Source organism: Saccoglossus kowalevskii, chromosome 1 (assembly GCF_978046115.1).
Source record: "Saccoglossus kowalevskii chromosome 1, keSacKowa6.1, whole genome shotgun sequence".
Classification (NCBI taxonomy): Eukaryota; Metazoa; Hemichordata; class Enteropneusta; family Harrimaniidae; genus Saccoglossus; species Saccoglossus kowalevskii.
In genome coordinates, this window is record NC_140641.1 from 42368754 (window position 1) to 42385285 (window position 16532).

A 16532-nucleotide genomic window follows, 5' to 3' on the forward strand; every position below is an offset into this window, starting at 1 on the left:
AGTCTAGAGTGTTGTTTGTTTTCAGATTAATCCATGACAGAGAATTCAATTTATTTGATGGTACTAAACTTGTGAGACATGATAGATATGAGGAGATAAAGAAGACTTATGATATCACAGATGAGCAAATGAATGAAAGGTAGAGTAAATGTGTTTTGATTGTCTGTGATGTAATGTCTGGACTGGAAGTTTCAGGATGGTATCAAGTCCTGTGTAATAATTCAATTCCTTCCTGTACTTGTTCATTTCTCCATCTATCTTTCACAAAATGTAATTCTGTGTGACACTATAATGCTTACAAGCACAAGAGAAATGAACATACAATGAAAAGTCAGAAAAGATAATATGAACTAGAGGTGTTAAAAGGGATGATGATGTACCACACCATTAAATATGACATGCCGATTGTGATGGTGTTAAATTGATAAGGACTCCAAGTGAATAATGGTAGTAACATAAAACTCTCTATTAGTAGCACACGCGCACATAAATCTCAGTGCCATTTCTATAATCCAAAAAAGTAATATTTGAATGATTCAGTAATCCATTAATGACATTGATCATTTTTATGCGCGTCTAAATAGAGCAAATTAAGAGTGTATATCAAGATAATTTGATTTTCATTTCAGGTCGGTGTACCCTATTCATCCTTCCTTTCGTATCTTGGCACTAGCTGAACCACCAGTAACTGGCAGTAGTACGCAACAATGGCTGAGCTCAGAATTATTAACTCTCTTTCATTATCATCATATTAAACCTTTGTCTTATGTAGAAGAAATGACTGTCATACAAGGAATGGTAAGATATGATTCAACCAATCAGCACAGAGTAATACAAACTATGAGATCACAATGATCAGTCAATTATTATTCAACAATCATTTCTAAAATGTTTTTTTCTGCATCCAAGTTGCACATGCCTGTTTGTGTCATTGCAGGTGCCAAATACAGTACAGGATTTAATGGACCCACTGTTAAAACTGACACATAGACTCAGACATTCAGGTGATACAACGGTAAGTCTGTCTGAGAAACCTACTGTTAAAACCGACTCAGAGGTCAGAGGTCATGTTGTCTAAGTGAAATAACCATTATAACAATTAGTTAATTATGTTAAATATATACTGTTATGTCTGCTTGTTTTTCCTGTAAAATATGTTTTTAACTTTGTGTGTTTTTCAGATGTTATCATTATCATCATCATTATCAACAAGACAGCTGTTGAGGATAGCAAAAAGATTGGCAAGGTATCCCAATGAAAGTCTCTATGAGGCAATCAACAAGGCTTGTCTATCAAGGTATGTTATGCTGTGTATTAATCTGTGTAAATCATTTGATGTTTCCACTAAATAAGATACTTAAAAAACAACTATATTTTTTATACATGTGACATTTCATGCTGCAAGGACAATTAATTACAATATTTGGTAACTGTATTCTGCTCTGAGAAAGCTAGTATACAATACAGAGTAAAAAATCTTTTCATTGAAGGAATTTTACCATGATTGTGTTCTGTAGTAAGGATATTTCTCAATTTCTCAAAATTTTGATCGCTGACATATGGTTAAAAATTGATATATAGTGCCCTTGTTGTTGACTAGAAGTATTACAATATTGACATTATTTATAGTACTGTAAAATCTGTATTAGAAACCATGGCTTCTATTAAAATGGTCAGTGCAACAGAGGGGATGCGGCTTCTATTAGAGCATCTACACATATGAGAAATGATGAATTTTTGGTTTTCAATTGTTCAAAAAGATTCGGTGTGACTTCTATTAGTGATGCGGCTTCTAATACAGATTTCATGGTAGGTTTTTAATGACAACATTTGTTTATTGTGGTATATAAATACCGTTGGTAATTTACCATTTTATGCATACATGTATATTATTTGACAGTTTTTCTCAAAACACAGACAGACAGAATGAAATAAACTATTGATTAATACTAATTTAAAAGCAGTTTATTATAGACAGATTCTGACATCAAATAATGCTATATGCATTAAAACATGTCAAAAATGCATGAGTTCTTTAATCTGATGGAAGTGTCAGATTGTTCAAAACTATACATTGTACATCAGATTGTACTTTTGACTTACACTGACCATATTTGACATCATAGTCCTATCATGCAACTATGTTGGTACTGTATGTTACTGCTTTAATGATATGTGCTTGGTATAACATTCCTACATTGTTAGGTATTATGTTTTCCTGTGTTACATACATGTACTGGTGTCCATTCTGCTTTATACAGCCAACAAGTCTAAGGTTATAATGATAAAAAACATCCAGTGTTTGTTTTCTAGATTCTTACCACAGTTAGCAAGGACATCATTAGAGAAGTCACTACAAGATGCACATATTAAGCCATTTCAGAGCAACGCTGTTGATATTGAAAAAGCTGTCACATGTAAGTACATGTACTGCTGTAATGTACCCGGTATTCTCTCAGTATGTGTGTATATTTATGACAGATATGTCAAAAACCACTTGTCAGATTTGAAACTTGGTACATAGAACCTCCGAAATATTCCCCAGACTTGGTTAGTTCTTTGTTGAATTTTGTATGTTATTTAGTCAATTAATTTATATTGGGTGCATCAGCCACATTCATTGTGTTGAATTCTATTATTGCAAAAATTAGCCATCTTGTACATGTAGGTGTTCCAGGGACATCTGCGATACCACTCATCAAATTCGTATGAAACTTGGTACATAGGTGATAATCCTCAGACCTGTTTAGGGTTGAAATACATACATCATAACTACCTAATTTGTATGAGTTAATAAATTTGTTGATATTTCAATTGCCAATTATCAAATTTGAATTAAACACACATGTAGGTAATCTGGGATAAACCACAGTCCACAAACCCCAGATGTACAACTAATTAATTTCTTTTGTTTTCTTTGGATTTGCTGTTTAAATGTGTAATTACATGTATATACAGGTATATATTTGTATTTGATGTCTCCAATACTCTCAGCACACAGGAGTTTTTTCTAAGATTTCTTTGATTTCAGGTGAAATAAAAGATGGTATTCTTCGAGTTGGCAACACCAGTGTATCTGTGTATGATCCAGAGAATAAAATGATGGTTCCAGATGTATTGTTTTATGAAAATCCGCAGGTGTGTATTTTATTTATTGATCATGACTGAAGGGTCCACTTATGCTAAGGTCTGTTTAAAACTGACAAGACAGAGAGGCTATTTCTGCACATGTACAAAAATGGTGGACTTTACCGTTTGGTGATAGAGAGACGTAAAAATGTTGGTTGAGAGGTTACTAGGGAGTATTTTTAGTTATACATCAAATTTTTTCCTCAAGCCTATTGTTCTAAGTACATTTTTGTATGATGCTTACGTTTGATAGAGAATAGTTTTTTTTCAGCATGAATGTACAGTGTCCTTGAATTACGTGACACATGTACACTGTGATGACACACAACCTGTGGTGGGGCTATAGAAAAAACACCTAAAATTCAACAAATTTAGGGTACAACTTTTATTTTGAAGCCTCAGTCAGGTAAAAAAAAAAACGTCTGAGGTGGGAATAGTCTTGTAGTACTTGTTGGGCTATGATAAAATGAAATCCTGATTATAATGTCATTTATTTAAATTTACAAAATATTAAATATTTTTTTAGCATCTTTCTATAATGGAGGATATGTTGAAGGATTTCTTACTTGGGGAACATCTGTTATTGGTTGGAAATCAGGGAGTTGGAAAGAATAAAATTGTGGATAGATTTCTTCATTTACTCAATAGACCAAGGCAATATTTACAGCTACACAGGTATGTATATAGCAGTGTTCATATTTAAACCAGTGTATGTACAAATATTTCTTGCTGTTTTTAGTTTCTACATTGTACATTATAAATGCCTATTTTATGTGATGAGCTGGTGACATGGTATGATATTTTTTTTCTTAGGGATACTACAGTGCAAACACTAACACTTCAACCCAATGTACAAGATGGTATTATAGTCTATGAGGATTCACCATTGGTAAGTATACCAATCATCATGAAATTTGACTAAACTGGTGCCAAAAAGTGGTCACTGATCATGATAGACAGGTGGTCACTTACATGTAAATTGCATTGGGACTGCCCAAAGGTGGACACAGTAGACAGGTGGTCATTACATCTCAGTCAATTTACACATACATTTTTGGGGGACTGACCGAAAGTGCTCTTAATATAAAGGTCACTAACACAAATGTAATTGTTTTAAGCACCTAACCTGTTCTAAAATTATTAATTATTAATGTTTTTGGTACCGGGGTAGATTAAATGATGTCTGTGATGAGTGTTGTGCTATTTATATTCCCTATATATAAAATATGTTTTTGAAATGCAGTCCCTCACCCCCTTGGCTATTTTCGCTGGTTTTTCGTCGCCGGAGTGATTCACGTCCTAAATTTTGGTTCTCCGGGCGTCTCTAATAAATACCCTATCTAACCGCTGGACTAAATTAGCTATATTATGAAAAGTTCATAGAAGATTGGGCGAAAATCGATCGTTTTTGGCCTCAACGTTTTTTTGCTCGGAAACGCAGGGGCGATGAGACTCGATTTTCAAGAATGCAGGTCGCTCGGATCGGACGGTTTCTATTGTTTCAAGTCTGTTGTGTGTCTAGAAACATAACAACTTTGTTTTTTGGTGAATATGGAATATGCTCTGTTCCAATAAATGATTTTTATATGCAAATCGAACAATTTAAATAGTTCCGTATTGTAACGTCTCCCATATAAATAGTCCTCTACTCCCCAAAATTTGACAATGGTACTAGTTCAGAATGGACTTTCTGTTCAGCGCGTCTTTGATTGTAGCAATGTTTACGTCACTGTACGAAAATATGCACACTTGTGATTTTGACAACATTCACTTGAGCGTCTTAGGATAGTGGGAATAGAAGCAAATAGATGGAAATGTCAGTTACGTCACTCATGAAGATTGATGATTTGATTGCTGGCCGGGATAGATATATTTAGTGTTCATTTCTATGCAATATGTATACACCTGTGATTCTCAATTTCGATGTGTAAAATCATATCGCTGCTGTGGACGACAACGGCTGACAGATTGTTTTGGTTCAGCAGATTTCTTGGCATGGGCAACTGATTTTTAGGTTTCTGTTTTTTTTAATATTCTGACATTTACTAGGTCGTATTTTTTATATACCACTCAGACATTTACAACAAGTAAGTAAACGGGTCAGAACATAGGAAGGACTGGGACATAGGACTCTGAAGGCCCCTGAGAAAGCGTCATCCATCGTACAACGTTAATGAACGAAATGTACATTACAATCTCATGCTTCCGAACAATCCAATATTTATGCTGGAGAACAGACTATACAAGTACTGTCTACGATATACTGCAAAATATGTTTTGTACAGAATTCCAAGAACACAAAACAAACAACTGACAAGATTCGACAAAACAAAAACACTACACACTATAGTCACTGTAGTCACACCAGTAAGAAATACTGTGGAACTTATTACAAATGTAAATACAAAATAAATGTCAGTGAATACAATATTTATTAATCTGCAGCCTCCATGGACAAGTTCACAGCCTTTAATATTGCAAAACCGTTAGTTGTGAACTGAACTTAAAATCTCATCAGGAATTCCACATGGAGTTACACAGATAGAAAAAAATGTCATATTAAGTCAAGGAAAAATAATGCTTATTTGTCAAGGCTATGTATTAAATTATCTTATTTTGGGGGTATTTTTGTGAGTGTGCATGTATGCATTAAAATTATCAAAACTTAAAATGTAATCATAGTACAAATGTAAAGTAAACAAAATTATGAGTGATTTTGGATTTGTTGGAAAAGTAGCCGAAATGCTGTGACATGGTCTAATTGGTGGTGGGAATTGCCAAGCCAGTTTGTAAAACAAGCCGATAGGCTGCTTGGCGATCCGCTCCCCTCAAAAAAAAGCAACATGTTTTTGGCTGTTGTCATGGTAGGACTTGAACGTGAAGCTAACGTCGGTTTATAACTAAAACTAAAGCAAAAAAAAAACACTCAGTCATTAGAAGTCACTTTATTTTATTACTAGGACGTATTTTGCTGTTAGATTTATTATTTCCAACTGCTTTGCGATAGTATTTTCTGGATTGAAGGCAGCATTTACAGTTCATTCATAGTTCAAAGTTGCGTTGGGATTACGTTGATACAGTGTAACAATGTTGGCGCCGGTGATCTCCTACCAGTGCGCAACGTGGCCAAAATAAAAAAACAAAAACAAGATCATATGAACACTATTACAAGACTGGTAGGAGGTAATAAATTTTGGCCGAAAGTATTCAAAAATCAGTTTTTGGCTGTTGCCATGGCAGCGGTGAGCCTAGATTTTATTTTTCAATTAGTGACGGTACGACCTGCCTATCAAGTATGAAGAAAATTAGCCAATGCAAAGAAAAAAAAAACCTCAGAGCAGTTAAAAACCGTTGCTGGTAAAAAGTTACCCCAACTTTGAGGTCAAGTTTCTCGGTAATGAAAATAGACATAAAAAACCCAGTGAATTTATGCCCACACTCAGACTGAGTAGAATAAGCTACTTAATCGTAGAAATGTAGGGTGAGATGCATTTGGCGCGAAGGTATTAAAAAAAATCATTTTTTTGGCTGTTGCCATGGAAATGTTGGGCCAGAATATTTTTTTCAGATTTTCCTAATAACTAGGGTGAAGGTGTGAACTACCTGTCAAGTTTGAGCAAAATTGGCCATGCCAAAATAATCACAGAAGAATTAATACGTGAAAACACTAGAAATCACCCACACAGACACACAAAAGTGATTTTAAGGGTAATCCTAGGGGAGCGGATCACCAATAGTAAACAAAAAATTTTGGAAATATTACTGACCGCAAAAGATGCTCATCGCGAAGTGTCTTGTATCATAGTAATATAAATATTTTGTATATTGCAGGTAAAGGCTGTTAAATTAGGGCATGTATTGGTTGTGGATGAGGCTGACAAAGCACCAACTAATGTCACATGTATCTTGAAAACATTGGTAGAGAGCGGTGAAATGATATTAGCAGATGGTAGAAGGATTGTTACAGGTAATGTAATGTAATGATTCATTTGTATAAATATCTTTAGTAACTCACTTCCAAGTTTTTCACTGTAGTGGTGTCACAGGACTGAAGCAGTGGGTTGTTTTGAATTTTAAATTCATATAGTAGATGAATCTCTGGAATCTGTACCCAATCGCACCCACCACAAATATACACAATCAAGAACTATCTCATATGAACCCATCTTGCCCATCCCATGAACCCATCACACATAAATCCATTTCACCCAACCACATGAACCTGTATCACCCACCTAATTTATACCCAGTCTACTTACCAAACCATGTACCCAATCACAACTACCGCTGTTATGTAACCCAATCTCCATAGATATCTCATCACTTACCACCAAATTCTCTCCAGTGTCCCTAGCGACCCACTCATACCTGTGATAATTAATGTTTATTAAACAAACATAACCTATTTCAGGTCGTGTAGGACAGATGTCTAGTGACAATGTCATAGTTACTCATCCTGACTTTAGAATGTTGGTGCTTGCAAACAGACCTGGATTTCCATTCCTTGGAAATGATTTCTTTGGTTCACTCGGTAAGATCATATTTCTAATGTTTATTGTAAAATTTACATTTTCTTTCGTTAAAGGTTTTCCAAAATGTTGTGTATATATTCTCATCCAGTAAAGCTGTGTTTGGACTAAATAATAAATATGTTGCAACAGTTCTGCACATATGTACTACTTATGAATCTCAGACTAAATAATAAATATGTTGCAACAGTTCTGCACATATGTACTACATATGAATCTCAGACTAAATAATAAATATGTTGCAACAGTTCTGCACATATGTACTACATATGAATCTCAGACTAAATAATAAATATGTTGCAACAGTTCTGCACATATGTACTACATATGAATCTCAGACTAAATAATAAATATGTTACAACAGTTCTGCACATATGTACTACATATGAATCTCAGACTAAATAATAAATATATTGCAACAGTTCTGCACATATGTACTACATATGAATCTCAGACTAAATAATAAATATGTTGCAACAGTTCTGCACATATGTACTACATATGAATCTCAGACTAAATAATAAATATGTTGCAACAGTTCTGCACATATGTACTACATATGAATCTCAGACTAAATAATAAATATGTTGCAACAGTTCTGCACATATGTACTACATATGAATCTCAGACTAAATAATAAATATGTTACAACAGTTCTGCACATATGTACTACATATGAATCTCAGACTAAATAATAAATATATTGTAACAGTTCTGCACATATGTACTACATATGAATCTCAGACTAAATAATAAATATATTGCAACAGTTCTGCACATATGTACTACATATGAATCTCAGACTAAATAATAAATATGTTGCAACAGTTCTGCACATATGTACTACATATGAATCTCAGACTAAATAATAAATATGTTGCAACAGTTCTGCACATATGTACTACATATGAATCTCAGACTAAATAATAAATATGTTGCAACAGTTCTGCACATATGTACTACATATGGATCTCAGACTAAATAATAAATATGTTGCAACAGTTCTGCACATATGTACTACATATGAATCTCAGACTAAATAATAAATATATTGCAACAGTTCTGCACATATGTACTACTTATGAATCTCAGACTAAATAATAAATATGTTGCAACAGTTCTGCACATATGTACTACTTATGAATCTCAGACTAAATAATAAATATGTTGCAACAGTTCTGCACATATGTACTACATATGAATCTCAGACTAAATAATAAATATGTTGCAACAGTTCTGCACATATGTACTACATATGAATCTCAGACTAAATAATAAATATGTTGCAACAGTTCTGCACATATGTACTACATATGAATCTCAGACTAAATAATAAATATGTTGCAACAGTTCTGCACATATGTACTACATATGAATCTCAGACTAAATAATAAATATGTTGCAACAGTTCTGCACATATGTACTACATATGAATCTCAGACTAAATAATAAATATGTTGCAACAGTTCTGCACATATGTACTACATATGAATCTCAGACTAAATAATAAATATGTTGCAACAGTTCTGCACATATGTACTACATATGAATCTCAGACTAAATAATAAATATGTTGCAACAGTTCTGCACATATGTACTACATATGAATCTCAGACTAAATAATAAATATGTTGCAACAGTTCTGCACATATGTACTACATGTGAATCTCAGACTAAATAATAAATATGTTGCAACAGTTCTGCACATATGTACTACATATGAATCTCAGACTAAATAATATGTTGCAACAGTTCTGCACATATGTACTACATATGAATCTCAGACTAAATAATAAATATGTTGCAACAGTTCTGCACATATGTACTACATATGAATCTCAGACTAAATAATAAATATGTTGCAACAGTTCTGCACATATGTACTACATATGGATCTCAGACTAAATAATAAATATGTTGCAACAGTTCTGCACATATGTACTACATATGAATCTCAGACTAAATAATAAATATATTGCAACAGTTCTGCACATATGTACTACTTATGAATCTCAGACTAAATAATAAATATGTTGCAACAGTTCTGCACATATGTACTACTTATGAATCTCAGACTAAATAATAAATATGTTGCAACAGTTCTGCACATATGTACTACATATGAATCTCAGACTAAATAATAAATATGTTGCAACAGTTCTGCACATATGTACTACATATGAATCTCAGACTAAATAATAAATATGTTGCAACAGTTCTGCACATATGTACTACATATGAATCTCAGACTAAATAATAAATATGTTGCAACAGTTCTGCACATATGTACTACATATGAATCTCAGACTAAATAATAAATATGTTGCAACAGTTCTGCACATATGTACTACATATGAATCTCAGACTAAATAATAAATATGTTGCAACAGTTCTGCACATATGTACTACATATGAATCTCAGACTAAATAATAAATATGTTGCAACAGTTCTGCACATATGTACTACATGTGAATCTCAGACTAAATAATAAATATGTTGCAACAGTTCTGCACATATGTACTACATATGAATCTCAGACTAAATAATAAATATATTGCAACAGTTCTGCACATATGTACTACTTATGAATCTCAGACTAAATAATAAATATGTTGCAACAGTTCTGCACATATGTACTACATATGAATCTCAGACTAAATAATAAATATATTGCAACAGTATTGCACATATGTACTACATATGAATCTCAGACTAAATAATAAATATGTTGCAACAGTTCTGCACATATGTACTACATATGAATCTCAGACTAAATAATAAATATGTTGCAACAGTTCTGCACATATGTACTACATATGAATCTCAGACTAAATAATAAATATATTGCAACAGTTCTGCACATATGTACTACTTATGAATCTCAGACTAAATAATAAATATGTTGCAACAGTTCTGCACATATGTACTACATATGAATCTCAGACTAAATAATAAATATATTGCAACAGTTCTGCACATATGTACTACTTATGAATCTCAGACTAAATAATAAATATGTTGCAACAGTTCTGCACATATGTACTACATATGAATCTCAGTTAAAAATTATGTGTTTATAAAATACTCAATTTTAGCTGGAATTAATTTTCGCTGAAATGGCCTTTCGGGCATTTTGTATGAAATTTATTTTCACTATTATTTGACGAGTTGAATGTTAAATATGGGAAAAAATGGTATATTGGCTGGATTTTATTTCCACTGAATCATCCCTTCAGCGAAAATAGCAAAAAATAAATTCTAAGTGAAAATAAAGTATTTTACAGTAATTAATATTCTATCATATGATATTTACATTTCTGTCTAATGATTATTATTGATATTATTTATTAATAGGTGATATCTTTAGTTGCCATGCTGTGGATAATCCTGATATGGAGTCAGAGATGGCAATGTTACGTCAGTATGGACCTGATGTACCACAACCATTGTTGAAAAAACTAGTACTGGCATTTGGTGAACTGAGAGAAATGGCAGACCAGGGTTTGATTGCATATCCATATTCTACCAGAGAAGTGGTGAATATGGTTAAACATTTACAGGTACAATTCTCATTATTTATTAGTTTTCTGTTATGGTGACACAGGAGAAAACGAAAAACATTTGCACAACACTTGCAACGTTATTCGTTAGAGTGAATTCTACTTGAAAATCATCATGTGCAAACATATTACTATTTGACAAATCAATGGAAGCTCCCATAGACAGAAACATTATTACCCCAGTAATCAAATCCCAGAATGCATAGCAATGTTTCCAAGGTGTGTGCAATGTTAGCACCATGATGACATCACATGTTTGGTAATAGTGTTGTGTATAATGTTAGCACCATGATGACATCACATGTTTGGTAATAGTGTTGTGTATAATGTTAGCACCATGATGACATCACATGTTTGGTAATAGTGTTGTGTATAATGTTAGCACCATGATGACATCACATGTTTGGTAATAGTGTTGTGTATAATGTTAGCACCATGATGACATCACATGTTTGGTAATAGTGTTGTGTATAATGTTAGCACCATGATGACATCACATGTTTGGTAATAGTGTTGTGTATAATGTTACCACCATGATGACATCACATGTTTGGTAATAGTGTTGTGTATAATGTTAGCACCATGATGACATCACATGTTTGGTAATAGTGTTGTGTATAATGTTAGCACCATGATGACATCACATGTTTGGTAATAGTGTTGTGTATAATGTTAGCACCATGATGTCATCACATTCATTTGTATAAGCCCCACCCCACCTGATCTGAATTACTTGTAAAGCATTAACCTGGATCGCTATTTTACATTTGTTATCTTGTTTCATTTCAGAAATTTCCTGATGAAGGTCTTACCAATGTTGTTAGAAATGTGTTTGATTTTGATGCTTATAATAAAGAAATGAAAGAACAGATTGTTGAAGCTCTTCATAAACATGGTATACCTATAGGAGCCACAGCAGAAAGCATCAAACTGGCTTCAGAGTAAGCTACATGTGAAACCATTGTCAATTTGAAAAGTAACATCATGTTATTAACATATTCAGTGGCTCAAAGCAAACAACATTTTTCCTTCTTCAAATCATTACACAAACTAAGGTCAACATCAGTATTTTGTACATCTGAAGTGTTTTGGTGTTATTTGATTAGTCAAGCCTCCATGTCTTCTCACTTGTTTCCCTAGGGAAATAATTAGGGTGAAGTAATAAATTTGGAGGCTATAATATTTCTTGTAAAGAATGACAGACATGTTAATTAGAAGGACTGCTTTGTGTTTTATATAATTCAATATTAAAGTTATTTATTTGAAAGGTTTTGAAGACAAAATGACTTGAGGCCATTTTATTTGGACACTTTGTGTTTATGTCTGATTTTTGACAAATATTGACCGGCATTAGGCAAAGTTCACACAATTAACAAAATAAAAGTTATTTATGCACAATCCTTAACTAATAATGCTATGATATTTGTCATTCCTTGGCCATCACTATTGAAATTTTAGATTGTATTTACTGGTATATACATTCTTCTTTTACATTGAGGATGCAAAACCTAGATAGTGCACTATTTCATATAAACAGTATTATATAATTATTTTGGAAGATAAATTGTTTACATTGTAATAAGTAAATTATAAAAGTTATAAATGGGTCTCTCAATATTATGTTTATTCATTCTGTTTCCTAAACTCAAATTTACAGAGAATAAATTATACCACTAAGATATCAGCAGACAGGAAACTTTATACTTCCAAATATTGTATTCTTCAAAATGTATTCAAACTTCAGTATTGCATGACATCCTGAATAAAGAATGCTGAATAAATATATATAATTGTAATACTGTCTCCTGCGTGATTTTATTTCCAGCAAAGTTTATTTATTTTTGTTATGGTTTATGAACTTTAAATAGTAACTCTGTATTCAACAATAAATTATAAATGATTTGCCAAATACCAATTCATAAATTCAGCATTCTTATTTCATTTTGGACACTGAGTATTATATTTTGTTGTACGTAATCGTCATGAATAATTTTTGATTTCTCAAATTAAACAATTTTACCATATCATATTTCTGGCATTTAAAATCAGAAGAACAGTTTATAATGTTATGAATCTTTTTTAAACTTTTCTGCAATTTAGTTAAGGTCAGACAAAAACTGTAAAAAGTAATTTCAATCATAAAACAGAATAATATTATTGAAACTATGAATATTATTGGTTCATGTTTATATGAAGACTGACTATTGTAATTAAAAATAAAGTTGGATTCTCAGAGTCAGAGTTTTGAAATACAATATATATATATATATATATACCAGTTTATTTTGACTAGGTAGCCTCTTAAGTACCATATACATATTTACAGTTTGAAAACAACATGTTTTAATTTGTCCATTAACATCGGCTTTTACATGCATCATAAAGAAGACATCTATTACCAATAATATAGCTCATTCTGATGTTCATTTGTTTGCTAGACTAGAACTTCCTGAACCTAAACTAACATCTCATTGGATGATTGGTAGAGGTCAGCAAGGGTCACACAATAGGAAATTACTGTGTCCTGTTGAAGAAAAGCAGCTAAGAATAAAGGTGAGTACCCCCCCCCCCCCCCCGCCACCCTAAATTCAAGTATGTGATTGTAAAGTAGTGAATATGTCTATAAATTCCAGAAAATCATAATACAATATTTTTAAGAAACATTTATAAATTTCAGATGATTGAAAACTGAAACTAATCACAATGCATTATCAATGAATACTGCACACATATAATTCCATGACTGCCCGTTTGACCTTTTATGACAATTTTCCTGCTCTCTAAAAAGAACAGTTTTACAATTTAAACATTCAGTAAAAAATTATAGTGACGATATTACTCAGTATGCAAATGATTATTCTGCAGTAATTTGAATATATTTGATGTTCTATGTACATAGGATTGAGGGAAAGACTAAGAGACTTGTGGATGTTAACCACCAATGGGGTGAATGTGTGTATGTTTCATGAATCTATGCCTTTCTGAAATGCAGTGTATTCCACCAATTATTAATTGGCTTGGCCACTTGTAGTAGACCAAAGTTAAGATCTTACCTGTGGTTGATCACTAACATCCACACTTGCGTGAGTGTGCCATAAACGCAATGGGAAGGCCAAATCTACTGCCCAATATTGATTCATTAACAGATGTGATTTGGGGGAAACTGATGCTTGTGTTTGACTGGATTGAGTTGACACTGGGATAGCAGGGTTCTTGCTACCCACTCACCAATGGATAAATGCTTCACTGTATTACTCATTTGTAAGTCTGAATTTCATGACAAAATAGTGAGATGATAACCAGTTTGGCTAAAAGTGTTTTCATCTCAGAGAAGATAACAATGATTGTAATAGGCAGATGATCACATAGATCTGTCAATAGTTGAGAGAGTCAATTGTAACATACAGTATTGTCAACTAACACTTGCACAAGAATATTTTACACAGAATTATGTGTTTATCCCTTTCAGATTTAAGTTTTTTTAAATATCTGTATTGTGCATGAATAGTTTTGCTAAAAATGTGCGGACACAATTTGAAGACTTAATTAAATCATTCTCTTGTGTTTTTGACTACTGTGGACGAAGCACAGAATGGTAGTCTTTGCATTTCAAAATCTCTATTTGTAGCTGTTGGCATAGGTGATTGTGAGTCGTCATCCAGTGGTCTCCTTGAAAGATGTTAACTCTGTTGTTTTTGACTCCCATGTTGCTTTTTGATGAAACGATGCATAGATGTTCTGGGCTCGTGTGCAGATTTTATTAGGTTTTTGTTAATTACCTAATTTGCATGATAATTAGCTATTTTTTAGCTGCTCCATAACTGTTCTACTTATATCTAAAGAACTACTCATTGGATTTTGATGAATCATGTTACATATATGCTCTGGACAATGCACAAACCTGGTTTGGGTAAATCCATATTAATCATCTTATTTGCATATTAACAAGCCATTCTAGCTTATCTACCAATATCTCCATCGGATCAGATTTCAAACTTGGTACATAGGATATACCGGTAATCCACAAATCTAAAATCTATGTATAATAATTACCCACCTAGTATAAATGGGTTCATGTGACCTCGAAGGCAGGTGCAACTAGTGCTATAATTGAGGCATTATAATAATAAAAGTATTTGACAAAAGATGTAAGTAACATATTAAATGACTACATGGTCATGTGACTTTATTTATATGCATAACTGTGATATCACAGACTAAGGCAAATTGGTGGTAATGAGACATACTTTAATGATTTTGTATGAAATAAATACAATTTTGGCTTTATGTAAACTGGAGATGTGCATCTAATATAGTAAATACAGTATTTCTTCTTTGCACATGTTCTTTGTAAACTTTTTTTGATTTACTATGTAGGGTCCTGTATATTTGAATGTAAAAAGTTATCCATTAGACAAGTTTGAAGATCGATCTAGTACATTTTCTGAATTGATATCTCATTGGCATTTACCGTTGCAAGACAATGACATCATAGCTGATATATCGGCATCCCGAAGTAAGTACATTCTTAATTGCCCACAAAAGTGTGCAATTCATTAGGCATGTATGTTACCTCCAGAATACAATGGTTGATGTATTTATTATTTTATTCATGTAAAATCATTTCAAAAAATACATTGGTCAAAGATTTCAGCTTCTCATAACCTAAAGCTATGAATTATCTCCCAATGTCCCATTATTGTTTGATTTTTTTTCTTTCTAGATTTGCTGTCTAACATAATTCACACAATCACGTCAACTCCAGTTGCCTTGTACAGTACATTTATCAACAAGCAAGCAGTTCAGTATGTAGATTTGTATGATATCTTTCCTAATGTGAGATATTCTTGGAATCCAGTGTTAAAAATTGCTGCCTTAGGATCACCACTGGATGGACAAGCAATCATACATGAACAAAAGGTACATGTAAATGTATTAATTAGTAACTGGTTTTTAATTTTGCTATTTTCGCTGATAAGTAAAAATAGTCACATTGAGTTTTCTCAATAAATTATATAAATTCATGTCCCTATTCAGAAATGCTATTAGAGTGCATGTTTACATAACATGACAATATTCTCTTACACATGTTACCTTGCAGACCAATACTGTTCTAATGTGTGATCCAAACACTGGTGCCTTGAGAAGAGTTTTCCTAAATTCAGCTATAGAGGGTGCTAAAGATAAAATTGCTGGTTTATTTGGTCAGGAGCAAGTCACTCATAAAATGTGTTCAGAATTTGCACACGAAAACTGGGCTGTGTTTTATGAAGAAGGCGGGTTAGTTTGATTTATTTTATCAATTCCTTTTTT

The 16532-nt window shown here is 32.7% G+C and overlaps 1 protein-coding gene across 1 annotated transcript in view; it reads left to right on the forward strand.

Moving 5' to 3' along the window:
• LOC100377846 (von Willebrand factor A domain-containing protein 8-like) overlaps positions 1-16532 on the forward strand; it is a 62212-nt gene that overhangs the window by 20565 nt on the left and 25115 nt on the right. The window contains exons 15-30 of the mRNA XM_085502190.1: positions 26-139; positions 630-798; positions 938-1015; positions 1182-1297; positions 2314-2417; positions 3032-3138; positions 3656-3804; positions 3943-4018; positions 6961-7096; positions 7541-7660; positions 11014-11219; positions 12009-12160; positions 13658-13772; positions 15597-15735; positions 15943-16139; positions 16321-16499. Coding sequence (XP_085358316.1) covers positions 26-139; positions 630-798; positions 938-1015; positions 1182-1297; positions 2314-2417; positions 3032-3138; positions 3656-3804; positions 3943-4018; positions 6961-7096; positions 7541-7660; positions 11014-11219; positions 12009-12160; positions 13658-13772; positions 15597-15735; positions 15943-16139; positions 16321-16499 — 2157 coding nt within the window. The remainder of the gene's footprint in view (positions 1-25; positions 140-629; positions 799-937; positions 1016-1181; positions 1298-2313; positions 2418-3031; positions 3139-3655; positions 3805-3942; positions 4019-6960; positions 7097-7540; positions 7661-11013; positions 11220-12008; positions 12161-13657; positions 13773-15596; positions 15736-15942; positions 16140-16320; positions 16500-16532) is intronic.